The sequence below is a fragment of the Camelus dromedarius genome, chromosome 12 (assembly GCF_036321535.1).
Source record: "Camelus dromedarius isolate mCamDro1 chromosome 12, mCamDro1.pat, whole genome shotgun sequence".
Classification (NCBI taxonomy): Eukaryota; Metazoa; Chordata; class Mammalia; order Artiodactyla; family Camelidae; genus Camelus; species Camelus dromedarius.
Window position 1 is genome coordinate 3,306,930 of NC_087447.1, and position 14,767 is coordinate 3,321,696.

The following is a 14,767-nucleotide window of genomic DNA, read 5'->3' on the forward strand; positions in this document are numbered from 1 at the left end:
GGGTGGAGGTAAAGGAACTGAGACACAAAAACAGCAAAGTAAGCAAGCATTTCTTTAACCACTTGCTTCAACTGGATCTCACATTAAGTTACAAATGAAGTCCTTTACATTTTAATTTGCATGAAAATAAATGCCACGTCAGACTACTCAAATTAATACTCAGACTATTTTAAATGATCTTCCCCCACCTCATCTCTGCTTCTATTTTAGGGCCCCGAGAATGCCATGACCTTAATGGCCATTCACGTTGTCCCATAAATTATTTTAAAGGTGGGGAGAAGAGTGAGCCCTGGCCTCTTAACAGCACCTTAGACTTCAAGAGATCAGTGGCTCAGAAATACTGATTAGTCTCACGTAAAACTTAAACTTGTATACAGACAATTCAACAACTTCAGCATGCCAACACATGAAATCAATTTTTATGTTACTATTGGCAAGGGTTTAAAATTACACAGGCAGGAGGGGTAATTAGCCCATTTGCAAAGCAGAAAAATTTGGAAATACATGATATGTTTCAAGTTCCCAAATCTATTTTCAGAGCAAAACGAAATTTCCCCCTCAGAATAAGAATGAGACTCTGAAAGCCAAGAGTAAGAACTCCATGGGTGGACCTTCCCTGCCAAGGAACCACACTCCAAGTGGGCTGGCTTCTAGCGACAGAGAAAAACAGACAAAGTGGAAACATTTTGTCCACACCTCTAATTAGCATTAGCAAGCACCAACAAACCTCTAGCAATGCTTCCCTTCGGAGACTGCAAGGGCACCACTGCTAACTGCTTCAGAGTAACAGGCAAAACCCAGGACTCCCGGGCACAAACCCGGCACACGGTCACCCTACCCATAGCGGGTGGGTGGGACTCAGGCAGGAGAAGCAAGATTTCTGAGAATGCCTTTTTTTGACTTTTGAACCATGCAAATGCTTTATGCGCTTGGGGAAGAAAAATGAATTCCAAAAAAATGCAAACCTAAAATTAAAAACAGGAACAAATGAACCTAATTGTGCATCAGATTTTATTTGTATGGTTACGTTACTTCACATTGCCTTAAAACCCACTGCTTGAACTCTATATTCGTGAGCTGTATTTATTCTAAGACCCAAAAGAACTGCAAAGAAATTCTAAAACTTCACTCATTAGGATGACTGTAATAACATGGTATTAAATGTTTAAAGTATTTTATGTATATCACAGGATAAAGAAAATAACTTTAATATCATTAGAATCAAAATTATTATCAGTGTAAAACAAGAAATATAAATAGAAAGTACGTTAAGGGGAGAGACTTCGCTCTGGTTTGTTAAGGAAATACTGGTTTGCAACCCAGGGTTTTTTTTGAATGAATATTTCTATTCTGTCCCCTAGAAGGACCTGAAAGGTGCTAACCCCTGTGACAATAAGCGTAACTGGCCTCTAGATACTGATTCTAAACACTTCCCCACTGAAAGGAACCAGGGCTCTTCAGAGGAATCATTTCAGATCCGAGGCAGGAAAAACACAAAGTAGGCCTGGGACAATTATTTGTGCCAGAAAACAAGGAAACATTCAAAGACTAATAGGGCCTTGGCAAAGGACACAGGAGGCAATCGGTGGGGGAGAATAAAGCAGCTAAGGAACGATGATGATGACTGCAACACACAGCAAATGCAAATCCAAGTGTCCACAGCGACTGACAGAGATCAAAAAGGGATGCTCCTGACAGAGTAGCAGTAGTTAATGAACGAAGGAGGACCGAGAGCTGGAGAAACCACCACTCTGCAGCTCCCAAAGTAAGAGCTGATGTGGGCAGGAACGCCAAATGGACGCTCACTCCCAGGAAGTCCCCTGGTGACTGGAAGGTCACGGGGGGCGGGGGGGGGGGGCAGCCTCCCTGTGACGCTCCACAGATTCCTGAGGAAGTGGGGAGAGTCAAGGAGGGGTCTGCAGCCACCGCCTAGCCCAGTGAGCCCATCTCCTACCACAAGAACAGGACCACCAGAAATCGTGTCCCTCCCAAAGTGATGCCAAAAAGGGGGGAAATGAGGTTAAGGCTGGGAGGCAAAGTGAGAGCCACTAAACCCCTATGGAAAGCTGACTGCACATTATTTACACTTCAGAATGGTTTCTAACTGGCACGTATTGCTCTTACAATTTTCTGACCAGTAAAAAAATGTAAATAATATTAAGTTGTTACAGGGAACATCATTACGCGTAAGTTTCCTCCAGATAAGACCCACTTCCTTAGCAGAAATAAAAATGCTGGGTGAGAGTATGAGCATTTTTGAGGACCTTTATACACTGGGCAAAACTGGTTCTCCAAAGAGTTAATTACCAAACGACTTAGTAGTATCGAGCACTAAGAGTGAGCAAGCAGAAGACAGGGCAGGCAGAAAGGCCTTCCCTGAGAGGACAGCACATTTACAGACAAGCTGCAGGAAAACAAAATCTCTGCATGCGAGGACCGACCTACAACTCAGCTCGGCTGCTGCGAGACAAGGGGATGAGCCCTCCTGAGGCAACCTGGGAGGAGAGGCGCAGACCTTGCCAGGGGGCCTCAGAGACAGAGAAGGTGCCCCGCAGGGCCCGGAGACTAACAGCTGGAGGCAGCCGGCTCCTCGGTTTCTGCCCACTCGACTAGGCAGAAAACCGCACCGTTGGCCGGGGAGGAACAGATATGGGGAACAGATGGCTCGGGCCCACGCTGAATTCAAAAGGCCCAGAGTCCCCCCAGGTGGAGGTGCGGACCATGGCGCCAGGCCAGCGCCTGTGAGCTCGGGCAGCAGAGTGGTGAGGCAGTGGGCTGTGCAGACACAGGGAAAGCTGCCTCCAAGTCCTGGCTGCACAGACACACACCCAGAAACGGCCCTGGCTTCTGCGGCTGGGCTGTCCACATGTTTAACATCTCAGACTGAACTGCAGAGAGTCCTTCACTCTCTACTGCTCTTTGCAAAGATAAAACAGTACCGGGGCCGCGCAACCCTCACCACGCACTGAGTGTTCGGCACTAGAACAGTGCCTGGCACCTACACAGCACTCAGTAAATACCTGATTGTGTTAGCGTGTATGTTGTATATGTAAGTATTATGCTTACTTCATTAAAGTATTGTATATGTTGTTCTGTGCTTATAAGATGGGTGATATTAAGGGGTTTTAAATTTTTCCCTAAAGTACTAACCCTACATACAGCTCAGCAGCGCATGAGAAGTGACTGCTCCCCTACCAGCAGTGTCCCCCGCATCCACCCTCACCTCCACCCCCAGCCCGTTCCCCCCAGAGCATCAGCCTGACCTCTTTAAAAAGTCAACTAAAGCATGCCAATCCTTCCCCACTGAGGCCAAAATGCCCTGGACCGTGAGCAGTACTTTAAAAACAGAACCAAAAACCCAACTCTCCATGAGGTCAGGCTGGGTATAGCCCAGCCCAGCCACCAGCCACCCTCACCTTGTTCCACGCTTCCTTGGGCTCCCAGTCCAGGGACAGCGGCTCCACTTCCATGGCTTGAACCAAGGCCAAGTTCTTCCTTGCCTGTGGCCTTTGCCCCGCAGTCACAGTGCCGGGAAAGCTCTCAGCTCAAAGAGGGTCCTGGATGCAGGTGCTGGCAGGCAGCCCGCCCCAAGCACCCTGGTTGTGTTCAGCTACTGCATTCTGTCAGGGGCACCTCACAAGCCGCACTTGTCACAAGAAGGGGTACGTCACAGCAGCTCTCAGGGACAGACAGGGACCCTGTCCACCTCCACCACCGGGAGCTTGGAACGCAGAACCCGGAATATCCGCAGTCACAGGGGCTCAGGGGTGCAGGAACAGGAAGACAAGGCAGGGCCTCCTTCAGGAAGGTGACAAGTGGAGTGAGTGAGTGCCACAGAGGGACAGGGCACGCGGTTGGACCCTGCTTTGAGGACCTACTGCTCTGCTTCATAAACCGAAACCACTGGGGACAGCATGGTCCTGGAAGAGGGTTTGCCAGCTCCTCCTAAATCAGATGCTGGGGCACCGTCTGATCTCAGGGTGTCACCAGAATCGACCCACAGTGAGAGTCACGGGGCTAATTTCACCGGTTCTGAGGGAGGCTCCCTACTTCCTCACTAACGTCAGCTTGGCAGGGCGGGCCCTGGGAGGACAGGACGGCGGGTGCTGCACCTGCTCTGACTCTTGTGATTCTTCGCTCTAGAGCGTCTCAGCCTCGGCCCTTGGCTGCCAGGTAATTCTCTGATGTGGGGGCTGCACTGGACACGGTCAGGAGTGTCCCCACCCCTGGCTGCAACAACCACACACCCCAGACCTCGCGGGTGTCATGCCTTCCTCTGTCCCCGCAGCCACTGAGTGTGGCTGCCTGGTCTCCGTCCCCCGCATTCTGCCATCCCCACTCCCTCTGCAACCTCAACCTCCGCTGTGACATCACCACGCCAGACACAGGCAGACTTGGCTGTGATTTTAAGACTATTCCTTAGAGTGCCTGGCATTCGACATTCACCCACCTCAGGAATTAGCGATTCTGGGAGAGATACGGACAAAATCTGGGGTTCCACCCACAACTCAACCTGAGCAGATCCTCGTTTCTTGGTTTCCACACACTGGAGTTCTCTGAGAGGTCTTTTAAAAATCTCATCTGTTACTTGCAAAAAGACCGTAAAATCACTGCACTCAACTTTAACCATAAAATCTTCATTTTCAACTTTAAAGTGAAATTGGAGGGAAGACTAAGAGCAGTCATTTTTTTTAAATACTGAAAAAGAAAAGCCACGTTGATCAACCCACAGAGGAACTGTCACTTAACCCCTCCTACTTCCTTCTCCTCTGCGGCCACCAGCCCGCCATCACAGAGCCTGCCCTGGGCTGGCTCAGGGCAAGAGGAAGGCGGGAGACCCTCGCGGGGCTGGGGCAGCGGCATGGCGGCTGAGGGTCCTGTGTCCCCGGAGGTCCTGTGTCCTTGGGTGGGGTGGGCCGCTCACTCCATCCCCTTCCCAAGTCCCAGTGGCTGAGCGTGGGCAAACTGGGGACTAGTTAGAAACAGAACAATGGGTACACTAAGCAGGACCAGTGGGTCTTGTTTTTCCCTGTATCAAATAAAGATGGTCAATATATTTACTATGACTTTTGCATGTTGCCTCAGATGGAAAGAACACACCAGCTTTTCCCCACTTCCAGTTATACGCGTGAGCGGCTTGTAAGAGGTCAGCCCACCAAAAGCCAGAAAAGCTGAATACATTTCCAAGGTCTGTTTGGAGGCATCAAAGAGGTACTGAGGCAGCGGCACCTGGAGGGTCCCAGGTCGCCAAGCAAAGGGAGCCCAGTGAGGGAGGGGATACAACAGTGCCGCTCCTTCCCTCAGGCACCTGACAACGCTGACTCTCCTCAAAGCACCAACAAGCCGGGAGGAAAACACAGGAAAAGTCAAGCAGAAAGTACTGGCTAACAGAGCTCTGGACAGTTCCAGGGGCTGGGAAGACAAAACTTTGAGTACAGGCCTGACAAGTCAGCTAGGACTCAAGGTGCCAAGCTCCCCGAGCAAAGGGGGGTGCAGAAACCCCACGCTCTGCACACAGTGCCGAGAAGCTGAGCTTCGTTAACCTCGTGGTGCTCAGGAGACAAAAACTGGGCTTCAGGGCCTGCCAAGAAGGCAGGGCCCTAGGAAGCACTCCAGGCTTCCAGATGGAGACCCTGGAGGGCCCACCAGTGGGTGGGGGTGGGTGAGGCAGCGGAGACTGAGACTGACGGACTCCCAGCCTGAGCTGAGAGCGTCCCTGGGTGCGCGTCAGAGGAAACGCGGGAGGAACAGCGTCACCCAGGACCTCCAGTGTCTCATACGTAACTTCAGCCCTCTGCTGAAAAACAGAAACAGGCATGACAGCAAACAGGACCGAGAGAAAAAAGGACGGGAACAGAAAGGGACCCAGAGGTGCCCCAACTGCTGCAGTTATCAGAGGCAAACTCAGCTGTTCAAAAATACACTTGAAGAAAGGAAAAACTTCCAAGAATCAAAACAGAGTCTAGAACTTAAACATAACAGTGACTGAAATTAAGAACTGAATCTACAGGCTTACGACAGCTGAGGACAGGATCAGTGATCTGAAGGACAGATCAGTTAAAAAAAAAAAAGAAATCAGAAGGAAGAAAGTCCAGAATATATGGAAGGACATTGTTAAAGGGCTAATGTAACATATGCAGGGCCCTCACAGTGAGCGACAGACAGAAAGGGGGTAAGGAATACCTACAAAGACAATGTTCAGAATGTTTTCAAAACTGATGAAAGAATCAAGCCATCTTGATTTCTACAAAGAAAACCCCGGGTTAGTCTTCAGCAGCTCTGCTGATGCCTAAGGCAAGGAGAAAATGTTCCAAGTGGCCAGAGGTAAAAAGGTACCGCCTTTCATGGGACAACAACACTGCGAGCTGACTTTTCAAGAAAAAGGAAGGAAGCCAGAAGGTAATGGATTGGCATCTATCAAGTGCTTAAAGAAATAAATAAGCACTAACCTGGAATAATCAGCAAAAACATTCCTCAAATTTGAAGGCAAAGTACAGGCTTTCCAGGCAAACAAACAAGTAAAGCAGCTCTTCAAGAAGAAGTGGCCTCTGACGGAAACAGGAGAAAACAAGTGAAGAGCAGCAACAAGGCAACTGCGAGGACAAGTCACGATAAGCGCCACCCGTACGGAACGACGATGATGCCAAAGGCACACCTCACGTTCGAAAGGACAGTAGCAACGGCACGAAAGGGAGGGAGTTCAACGCACTGTCAGGGAGGTAGGAAAAGCACCAAATTAGGCTTAAGTTTAAAACGCACTCTGTATCTATGAATGTATCTCCAACAAGCTGGCACGAAGTACAGAATTAAAACCATAGCTCTTCCTTCTAAAAGAGAGCAGGAGAAAAAGCACACAGAATACGGGGGACAAACAGAAAACAAACAGTAACATGGCACCTATAAACTGAAAATCCAGCAATTATACTTAAATAGAGCAAATACTCTAATTAAAACATAAAAGTCGTCAAACTGATTAAAATGAAAACTATACACTGGTCACAGGGGCGCCAGCTAAGACAGAAGATCACCGACAGGGGGAAGCAAGAGGCACCCAGGCAAACCCTAACAGAGACAGGGCCACCCAGCGGCGCAGCCTGAAGCCAGCAGCGCCCCGGCATGAAGAGGAGCACTCGGCAGTGACACAAGCTCAATCCACCAAGAAGATCAGAGCCCTAAATCTGAATGTACCTAATCACACAATCTCAGAATACATAAAATCCGACAGAAATAGAAAAGGAGAAAGAGCCAAGTCTGCCATCACAGCGGGAGTCCCTCGGTAACTGGCGGACAGGCAGTGTGGAAGCGGGCTGCCCGGCACGCACCCCCGCGGCCGCAAAGTACTTGAGCCGCGTGCTCCACGCAAGCGTGAGCCGCGCACCAAACTTAAGACTCAGTATGAAAACAAGGATGTAAGACATTTCATTCGTTTTTTCACATTGATTACACAAGCAAATGATAATATTTTGTATATCTAAGTTAAGCAACGTACGTTAAAATTAATTTCACCTGTATCTTTTTACTTTAATGTGGCTACTAGAATCTGAATTACATGATCAACAAACTTGATCTGATACACAAGGAGCACTGTATTCCCATTGATACACATTATTTTCAAGCGCCCAAGGAACATTTAACAAAAATGAATATATATTGGGTCATTAGGAAATCTCAACTCATTTCAAAGGACTGAAATAATGCAGAGTATACTTAAGGACTCCAACAGACTGACAGTTTATGCCCCTCTAAAATTCACAATGGCATTAGGAGGCAGGGACTTGGGAAGGGATGAGATCACGAGTGGCGCCAGCTCCCTCGCCCCTTCCACCATGAGAGGACAATGAGAAGCAGCCGGCCACCCGTGAACCAGAAAACACCTCACCAGACATGGTCCGTGCCTTGATCTTGGGACTTCCCAGCCTCCACAGCTATGAGAAATAAATTTCTGTTGTTTATAAGTCAGCTAGTCTATGGTATTTTATAATAGCAGCAAAAAACACTAAGACAGGGATCTTCATGGAACTACACTAGAAATCAACAAAAGGCAACTAGAAAATCCTGCCAAACATTGGGAAGTTAGATGATACACCTCCTAAAAATCTTTATGGATAAAAACAACACTACAATGAAAATGAAAATATTTTTACATAAAAGATAAGGAAAATTTGACTTATTAAAGTTTGAGGGATGCAGCTAAGGGTGAGTTAACTTATAGCCTTAAACACATATACTGGAAAAGAAAGAAGGCTAAGAATCAATTAAGCATCTATCTCAAGAAAAAAGAATAGCAAGTGAAACACAAAGTAGATGCATGAGAAAAGGAGCAGAAAATAAGGAATAGAAAACAAATATTAAATTTAGAAAAAATCAATAAAGCCAAAATCTGGTTCTTTGAAAGGACTGATAAAATTGATAAACCCCTAGCAAGACCGATTAAGAAAAAGAGACAAAGCACAAATTACCGTTATCAAGGATTTTTAAAAGGAGATACTACAACAGCTCTTGCAGATAATAAGGATGTTATAAACTGCTTTACAATTACTAATTGGAAAGTTTGAGTGGCCTGAATAAATTCCTAGTGGGAGGGTGGAATGCTTTACTGAAATAGACACAAGAAGAAATACAAAATTAGAAAAATTATATTTCTATGTAAAAAAATTGAATCTGAAACTAAAAGCCTTCCCACAAAGACAGCTCTACACCAGGTGATCTTGCCAATCAATTCTTCCAAACATTTAAGGACGAAAACACCAGTCTCACAGAAGCTCTTCTGGGGGTAAACAAGGAACACTTTCCACCTTGTTTTATGAGACTTGTATAACCTTGATACCAAAACCCAAAAAGGACAAGAAATACGAGAAAGTAAAATTACACGCCTTGAATATATATGCCCTAATCCTAAATAAAATATTAACAAATAAAATCCAATGAAGAGAAAATACATTGAGATCAGGCTGGGATTATTCTAGAATTGCAATTTTTTTCTAAAGTTAAACAACCACATACAAGAAAAGTCAATTGTTTCAAAGTTTGCATAAAATGAATTTAAGAAAATGTAATAATTTTAATGCATGATTTAAAAATTCTTAGCAAACTAAGAATAGAGGAGAATTTTCATATTTTAATAAAAATATCTACAGAAAAGCTACAGCAGATATCGTATGTAATGGTGAAATACTGAAAGCTTTCCCTCTGATATTGGGACCGAGGCAAGGCTATCTAGTGTCAATACTTCTGTTTACCACTGTACTGGAGATCCCAGCCAATACAATAAGGCAAGAAAAAGAAAAATGGTTATAGTAATTGGAAAGAAAAAAAAAACCAAGATATATACACAAAACTTTAAGATATATAAAACATATAAAACAAAAATTTAAGATAAAGAAGATCTAAATAAATGGAAGGTTATATTGCATTCACGGATTACAAGTACAATATTAAAAAGATGTCATTTCTCCCCACACTGGTCTACAAATTCAATTCAATCTCAATTAAAATGCCAACACATTTTCCAGGGAAAGACTACCAAGTGGATTCCAAAATGTATCTGAAAATGTGAAGAGTCAAGATTAGCCACGGTGACACTGAATACCTCCGTATTCTACTCAGGTACAGAATATAAATCTCCGCCCTCAAGCCTAAAGCGACAATAATCTAGATGGCGTGGTATTTGTGCAAAGACAACAAAAAGATCAACAGAGCAGAGCGGAGTCTGGAAACAGACCCATAATTTACAGTCACTGGATTTAAGACAGAGATGACATTTCAGTGTGCTGCAGACAGGATGGTTTTTTAAATACATCATGCTGGGTCAACTGCATATCCATTCATTTAAAGGAAAAAACCGTAATCTTGGCCCCTATCTTGCACCATAAATAAAAATCAATTTCAGATGGATTACAGATCTAAATGGAAAAGATAAGACAATAAAGCTTTTACAGGATAATATCTTCCTACAACTTCAAGGTAACATCTTTCACTGAACACACAGAGCATTAAATATTACTGAAAAGACTGGTCAACTGGGGCACATTAAAATAAAAAAATAATGCTTCACACTGAGAGAGTGAAAAGGCAAACACACCCAAGAATGCAAAAAAAAAAAAAACCCTGCCATACATACATGTACTCAGAACGTATAAAAAGAATTCCTTCAAATCAGTAAGAAGCAAAACAGACAACCCAATCAAAAAGTGGGCAAAAGTCAATTATCTCACCAAGAAGATACCCAAATGGCCAATAAGCACCCACAGGGAAGCTCCAACTCGGCATGTTTACTGGCCATCAGGGAGCAGCAAGGTCCTACTGCACCGAACTCCCACCACCAACACTCCCAGACAGTCAACATGAAAGAAGGGACCACATTAAGGGTCAGAACAACTGATGGCTCACACACCGTGGACGGCAGTACAACTCACGCGACCACCACCGTGGGTAGGCTCCAGTAGATTCTACTAAGGCTGAACACTCTCCATCACTTGGCAGTGCTACCTCTTTGAACACACCCAACAGAAGTGTATACTTATCTGCACCAAAAAGCAAGTAAGAACACTCAGGGCAGCATCTGTAAGAATTAGAAAGACCCCAGATACTCATGAGCAGCAGAAAGAATATACTGGGTTATAAAACAGCAGATGAGAATGAACAAACCTACACAGATGGATCCTGCAAAGACAATGTTGAATGAAAGAATCAAGAAATAAAATAACCATATTACCTTATTTCATTCACATAAAGTCAAGAACATGTTAAAAGTCATCAATGGCGAAAAGTCAAGACCACAGACAGCTTCGGGAGACAACTTCTGGGGCGGGAGGGAGGCGGCTTCCGGGGAGCCTGGCAACGTTCTATTTCTTGACCGAGGCAGTGGTTACCTGAAGGTGTTCACTTAGTGAAAAATGTACTGAGGCGTACACTTATGATTTGTGAATTTTTCTGACGTATGTTATGTTACAGTTAAGTTTCCTTTAAGGCAACAACTACTTGCCTATGTAAAGTGGCAGAAGCACAAGTGCATTTAGTGTATGCACGTGCCTAACTGGTCACACAATTAGTGCCCAACAGGAGACAAGTGCCAAGAAAGGGAAGGGATAAATAACATTTACTTAATGGCTCCCATGTTTCAGAGACGTTGGACTCAGGTGCTCAGGTGACCTGGTGACGTCATCACGTTCTCCCACTCAACAAGGCATGTCCAGGTTACAGCCCGGAGCAGAGCCAGAAACAAATCACTGAGCAACCGTCTCCCTGGCTGGTGTGACAACCTGCACTGCGCAAGACTAGACTTTACAAACTCCTGTCCTTCCCCTGCTGTGTCCCCTGTACTCAGCTTTTCAAAAACCTACACTTCAGTGTATGCACCTCAAATTACATGAAGACAAATACAATTACAAAAAACAAACAAACAAACCCCCCAAACTATTGAAAAGATTTACAAATACAATAGAATCCCAGTAAAACATAATTTGGCCAATCCTTTTAAGCTTGGTAATGACAGGATTCAAGTGAGAAAAAACTTCATGATTCTCTAATCCGACAATGAAGGAACATTACAGCCCAGACATCAAATTATTGTTGCTAAAAAGGAAGTCCAAATGTTTGGCTTATCAATCTTTCAGGAGAACTGACTAAAGCCAAGAGATGCATTAAGGCTAGTAATCAGTCATTTACTAATTTACCACGGCAGGCCCACCATGAGAGAATAAATGCATGCTTATTCAGGTCTACCTGAAGGCACCACAAAGGCACCTATTATGAACAAGGAAAACGGCACCCACACAGCTCACAAGCACCCAAGTCACCCACACATCTCTCTACGCTCAGTGCCATCCACCTCACACTGACACCTTCTCCCCACACCTACCATTACATCCTCTCACTCAGCTCCACGAGACCAGGCTCTGAAACACTGGTCCAAACGCAATATACTTAGATTAAAAACTTCAGTGTGATCTAAGCTTTAAATTCTCATCTGCCAACGGAGAATTTCCAAAGGACTCAGTCTTCAGTCTTCTATCCCCTAAAACAAATGTGATTTACAAAACACCGGTGTTCTAAGAAAGGTGGACTGTAAAAATATTTTTCCTGTGAAATCCATCCTGCTTTCCCATTGCATTTCATCAGGAAATTGGAAATACATGTTTTAGGCAAAAAATGGCTTAAGACAACAAAGCATAAGTTACCACGTATCTTGGTTGCTTCGTGGCCATTTTTCAAAACCTTTGGAGCACTGTTCCAAATCCAGGCAGTTCCTTCCTCTGTGGCACAGAAAGGAACAAGAGTGGTAAGGTGCTGTCACGTGACTTAAGAGCACCAGTTTGTTCTCCCTAAGAGTTTAATCCTCAGGAACTCTATCTAGATGGGCTGTACAAACAACAGAACCAGCGTCTCACAAAGGGTTATGCAAAACACTGGTCTGAAAATACTAACACCGTGAAAAAGCATTTAGGAGAAAAGCTGTGAGTCAAAAGTCATCCATACCTGTGGAAGTGCAGTATTGAGCTGCCTCTGCAAGGAATCCCGTTCGTGACCAACCTCGTGTAACTTCCCCTGGGTTAGTGCCAGCGTCTCCTGAGTCTCCCTCAGCGTGTCGAGAAGCCGGTCTCTCTCTTCCAGCATGGAGACCATCAACTGTTCAAAATGGGAATCTGCATCGGGCTGTGAAGGGGAGCTGGAGCCGTGGCTCCCACCTCCTCCTGGGGGGCCTTCTGCTTCACTGATGGTCGGCATCACCTCGCACATCATCTTGGAATGAGAGACCCAGACCACAGTCATTAAGTGCAAAATAAAGGCTTCCACAAACCTGCCCCTTTATAGTTCTCTGCAGCTAACAAATGAAAGGTTGAGAGCCTCATTAGTCCCAGATCTGACTGCTCTGCTCTGTATAAAAATAAGCTGGGAGAACAGACACATGCAAATCTTAAGTGCCCGGGACACACACGATGAAGGCATTGATGCTGACAGTAAACCAGTGAAGGGATAAAGACCAAGGAAGACTACCCCTCACATAAAGAACAAACCCTATGGCATTTTGTTTGCAAAGCTGTACTTTCTGGTTGTTGAAAACAAGCGTGCTTCTGTAACTTTTTTTTTCGATTTCCCGGTGGGGGAGAGAAAGCCAAAACACTTGCCACCCAATCATTTTTCATGAAAAGCACAGAAGGAGCATACAGCCATTAAAACTGACAAGTACAAAATCCATCAGGCATCTTACAGGAATGTGTGCAGTCAGCTCCTGGGAAGGACTGACGGCTCCCTGAATTCTTGGGCTGGATTTGGTGAGCGCTAAACGGAACTGGACTCGTTAAGCGCTGGGAGAGGTGTTTTTCAACGGCTGCAATGGTTGGTCAGTCAACCTAACTTACGTAAGTCAACAGGCCCCCCCCCCCAAATTCCACAATGGAAATATAGCAGGTCGATACAGCCATGGACAGCCAGGAAGGAAGGAAAAGTGAAAGGTGAGATTATGAGAGGCTATTAAGTGTCTCAAATATAATAATGGGGAGAGGAGAAGGGGACCGGTTCCCGAGGCTGCAGACCCCGGGGATGAAATGCCCAGGACCGCGCACCTGACGGAGACAACTCTACCCAGTCCGCACCCGCACCGGGTGCTGCAGCAGCCAGGACCCCACGGTGGTGAAAGCCCTGCGTGAGTAGGGGCTTCTCGCGGCCACAGGTCCTCGCTCCCGCGGTCACCGGGCGCTGGGGTCACCGGGCGCTGGGGTCAGGGAAGGGGGCGCACGGCCCCGAGAGCCCGACTGCCGGGGGTCCCACAGGCGCTCGCAAAGCCCTCCACCCGCCCGGCGCCGCGGGCCTCGCCGCGCCCCCTTCTCCCGGGTCTGACACTAAGCAGCCGCGCAGCCGCCGCGGGGAGGGGGCCGGCGCCCGGGGCCCCGCTCCGCCCCGACCCTGCCTCAGCGCCCTGCTCCCTTACCTTGCTCGCCGGGGGGAGCGGGCGAGGAGGCTCCGCGGCGGCTCGCGGGCGGCTGCTCGCTCCAGGCGAGCTCGGGGCCGGACGAAGGCAGCCCGCGCCCGCCGCCCGCCGCCCGCTCCGCGCCCGCGGACCCGGGCCCGCCGCCCCCAGTCACTAAGGCCGGCCCGCGGCCGGACACTGGCGGAGCACAGGAGAAGCGGGCCCGGCTGCGCGTCGCCGGCGTCAACGTGCCCGACGTCGGGCGCGTCGGCGCAGCGTCAATGCCGAGCGCCGCCAGCACGCCCCGCCCCGGCCACCCGGAAAGGAGCGCCGGGGCGGCCGAGTGCGCAAGCGCCGCCTCCTCATGGGGGCGGGCTGCGCCTCTCGGGCGCCGATTGGGTGGGTGCAGGCGGAGCCCCGCCTCCTCTAGGCCCCGCCTAGGAGGGTGAGCTGCCTCGGGCTCAGGTCCTCGTCCCGGGCAGCATCTGCATCTGCGTCTCCCACCTCCCGGGCTTTTCCCGAATCTCCGCTTAAGCCCCGGGGACACCAAAGGCGGTTATCGAACGTCTGTGCGTCAGGGTTTGAGCTGGACACTCCCGAACGTCACGGCTACACACCTTACAGGAGAGCGCGCCCAGGCACAAGCACCTGCTCGCAGCCGGTCGGAGCATCCTAGGAACTGATCCTTGCCCGACTCGGAAGGACGCGGTTTCTACCCAAGATCCACTAGCGAGCTTCACCTGCTGTACCTGGGGAGGCAGAGATGTTGAGGCTCCCGGGCGCTCTGTCGAAAAGGCAGGCTTTGGAGCCAGGCACACCTGGTTCAACTTCCAACAGATACTTCTCCCTGCAGTGTGG

General features: G+C 47.6%; 1 protein-coding gene across 5 annotated transcripts in view; it reads right to left on the reverse strand.

Annotated features, from left to right (window-relative positions):
- Window positions 1-14,077, reverse strand: part of PPFIA1 (PTPRF interacting protein alpha 1) — a 77,216-nt gene extending 63,139 nt beyond the window's left edge. For all 5 annotated transcript variants that reach the window (XM_031448148.2, XM_031448147.2, XM_064492022.1 and 2 more), the window contains exons 1-2: window positions 13,931-14,077; window positions 12,478-12,741 (exon numbers count right to left, since the gene is read on the reverse strand). In XM_031448148.2, coding sequence (XP_031304008.1) covers window positions 12,478-12,741 — 264 coding nt within the window. In that variant the 5' untranslated portion in view covers window positions 13,931-14,077. The remainder of the gene's footprint in view (window positions 1-12,477; window positions 12,742-13,930) is intronic.
- Window positions 14,078-14,767: the final 690 nt, after the last annotated feature.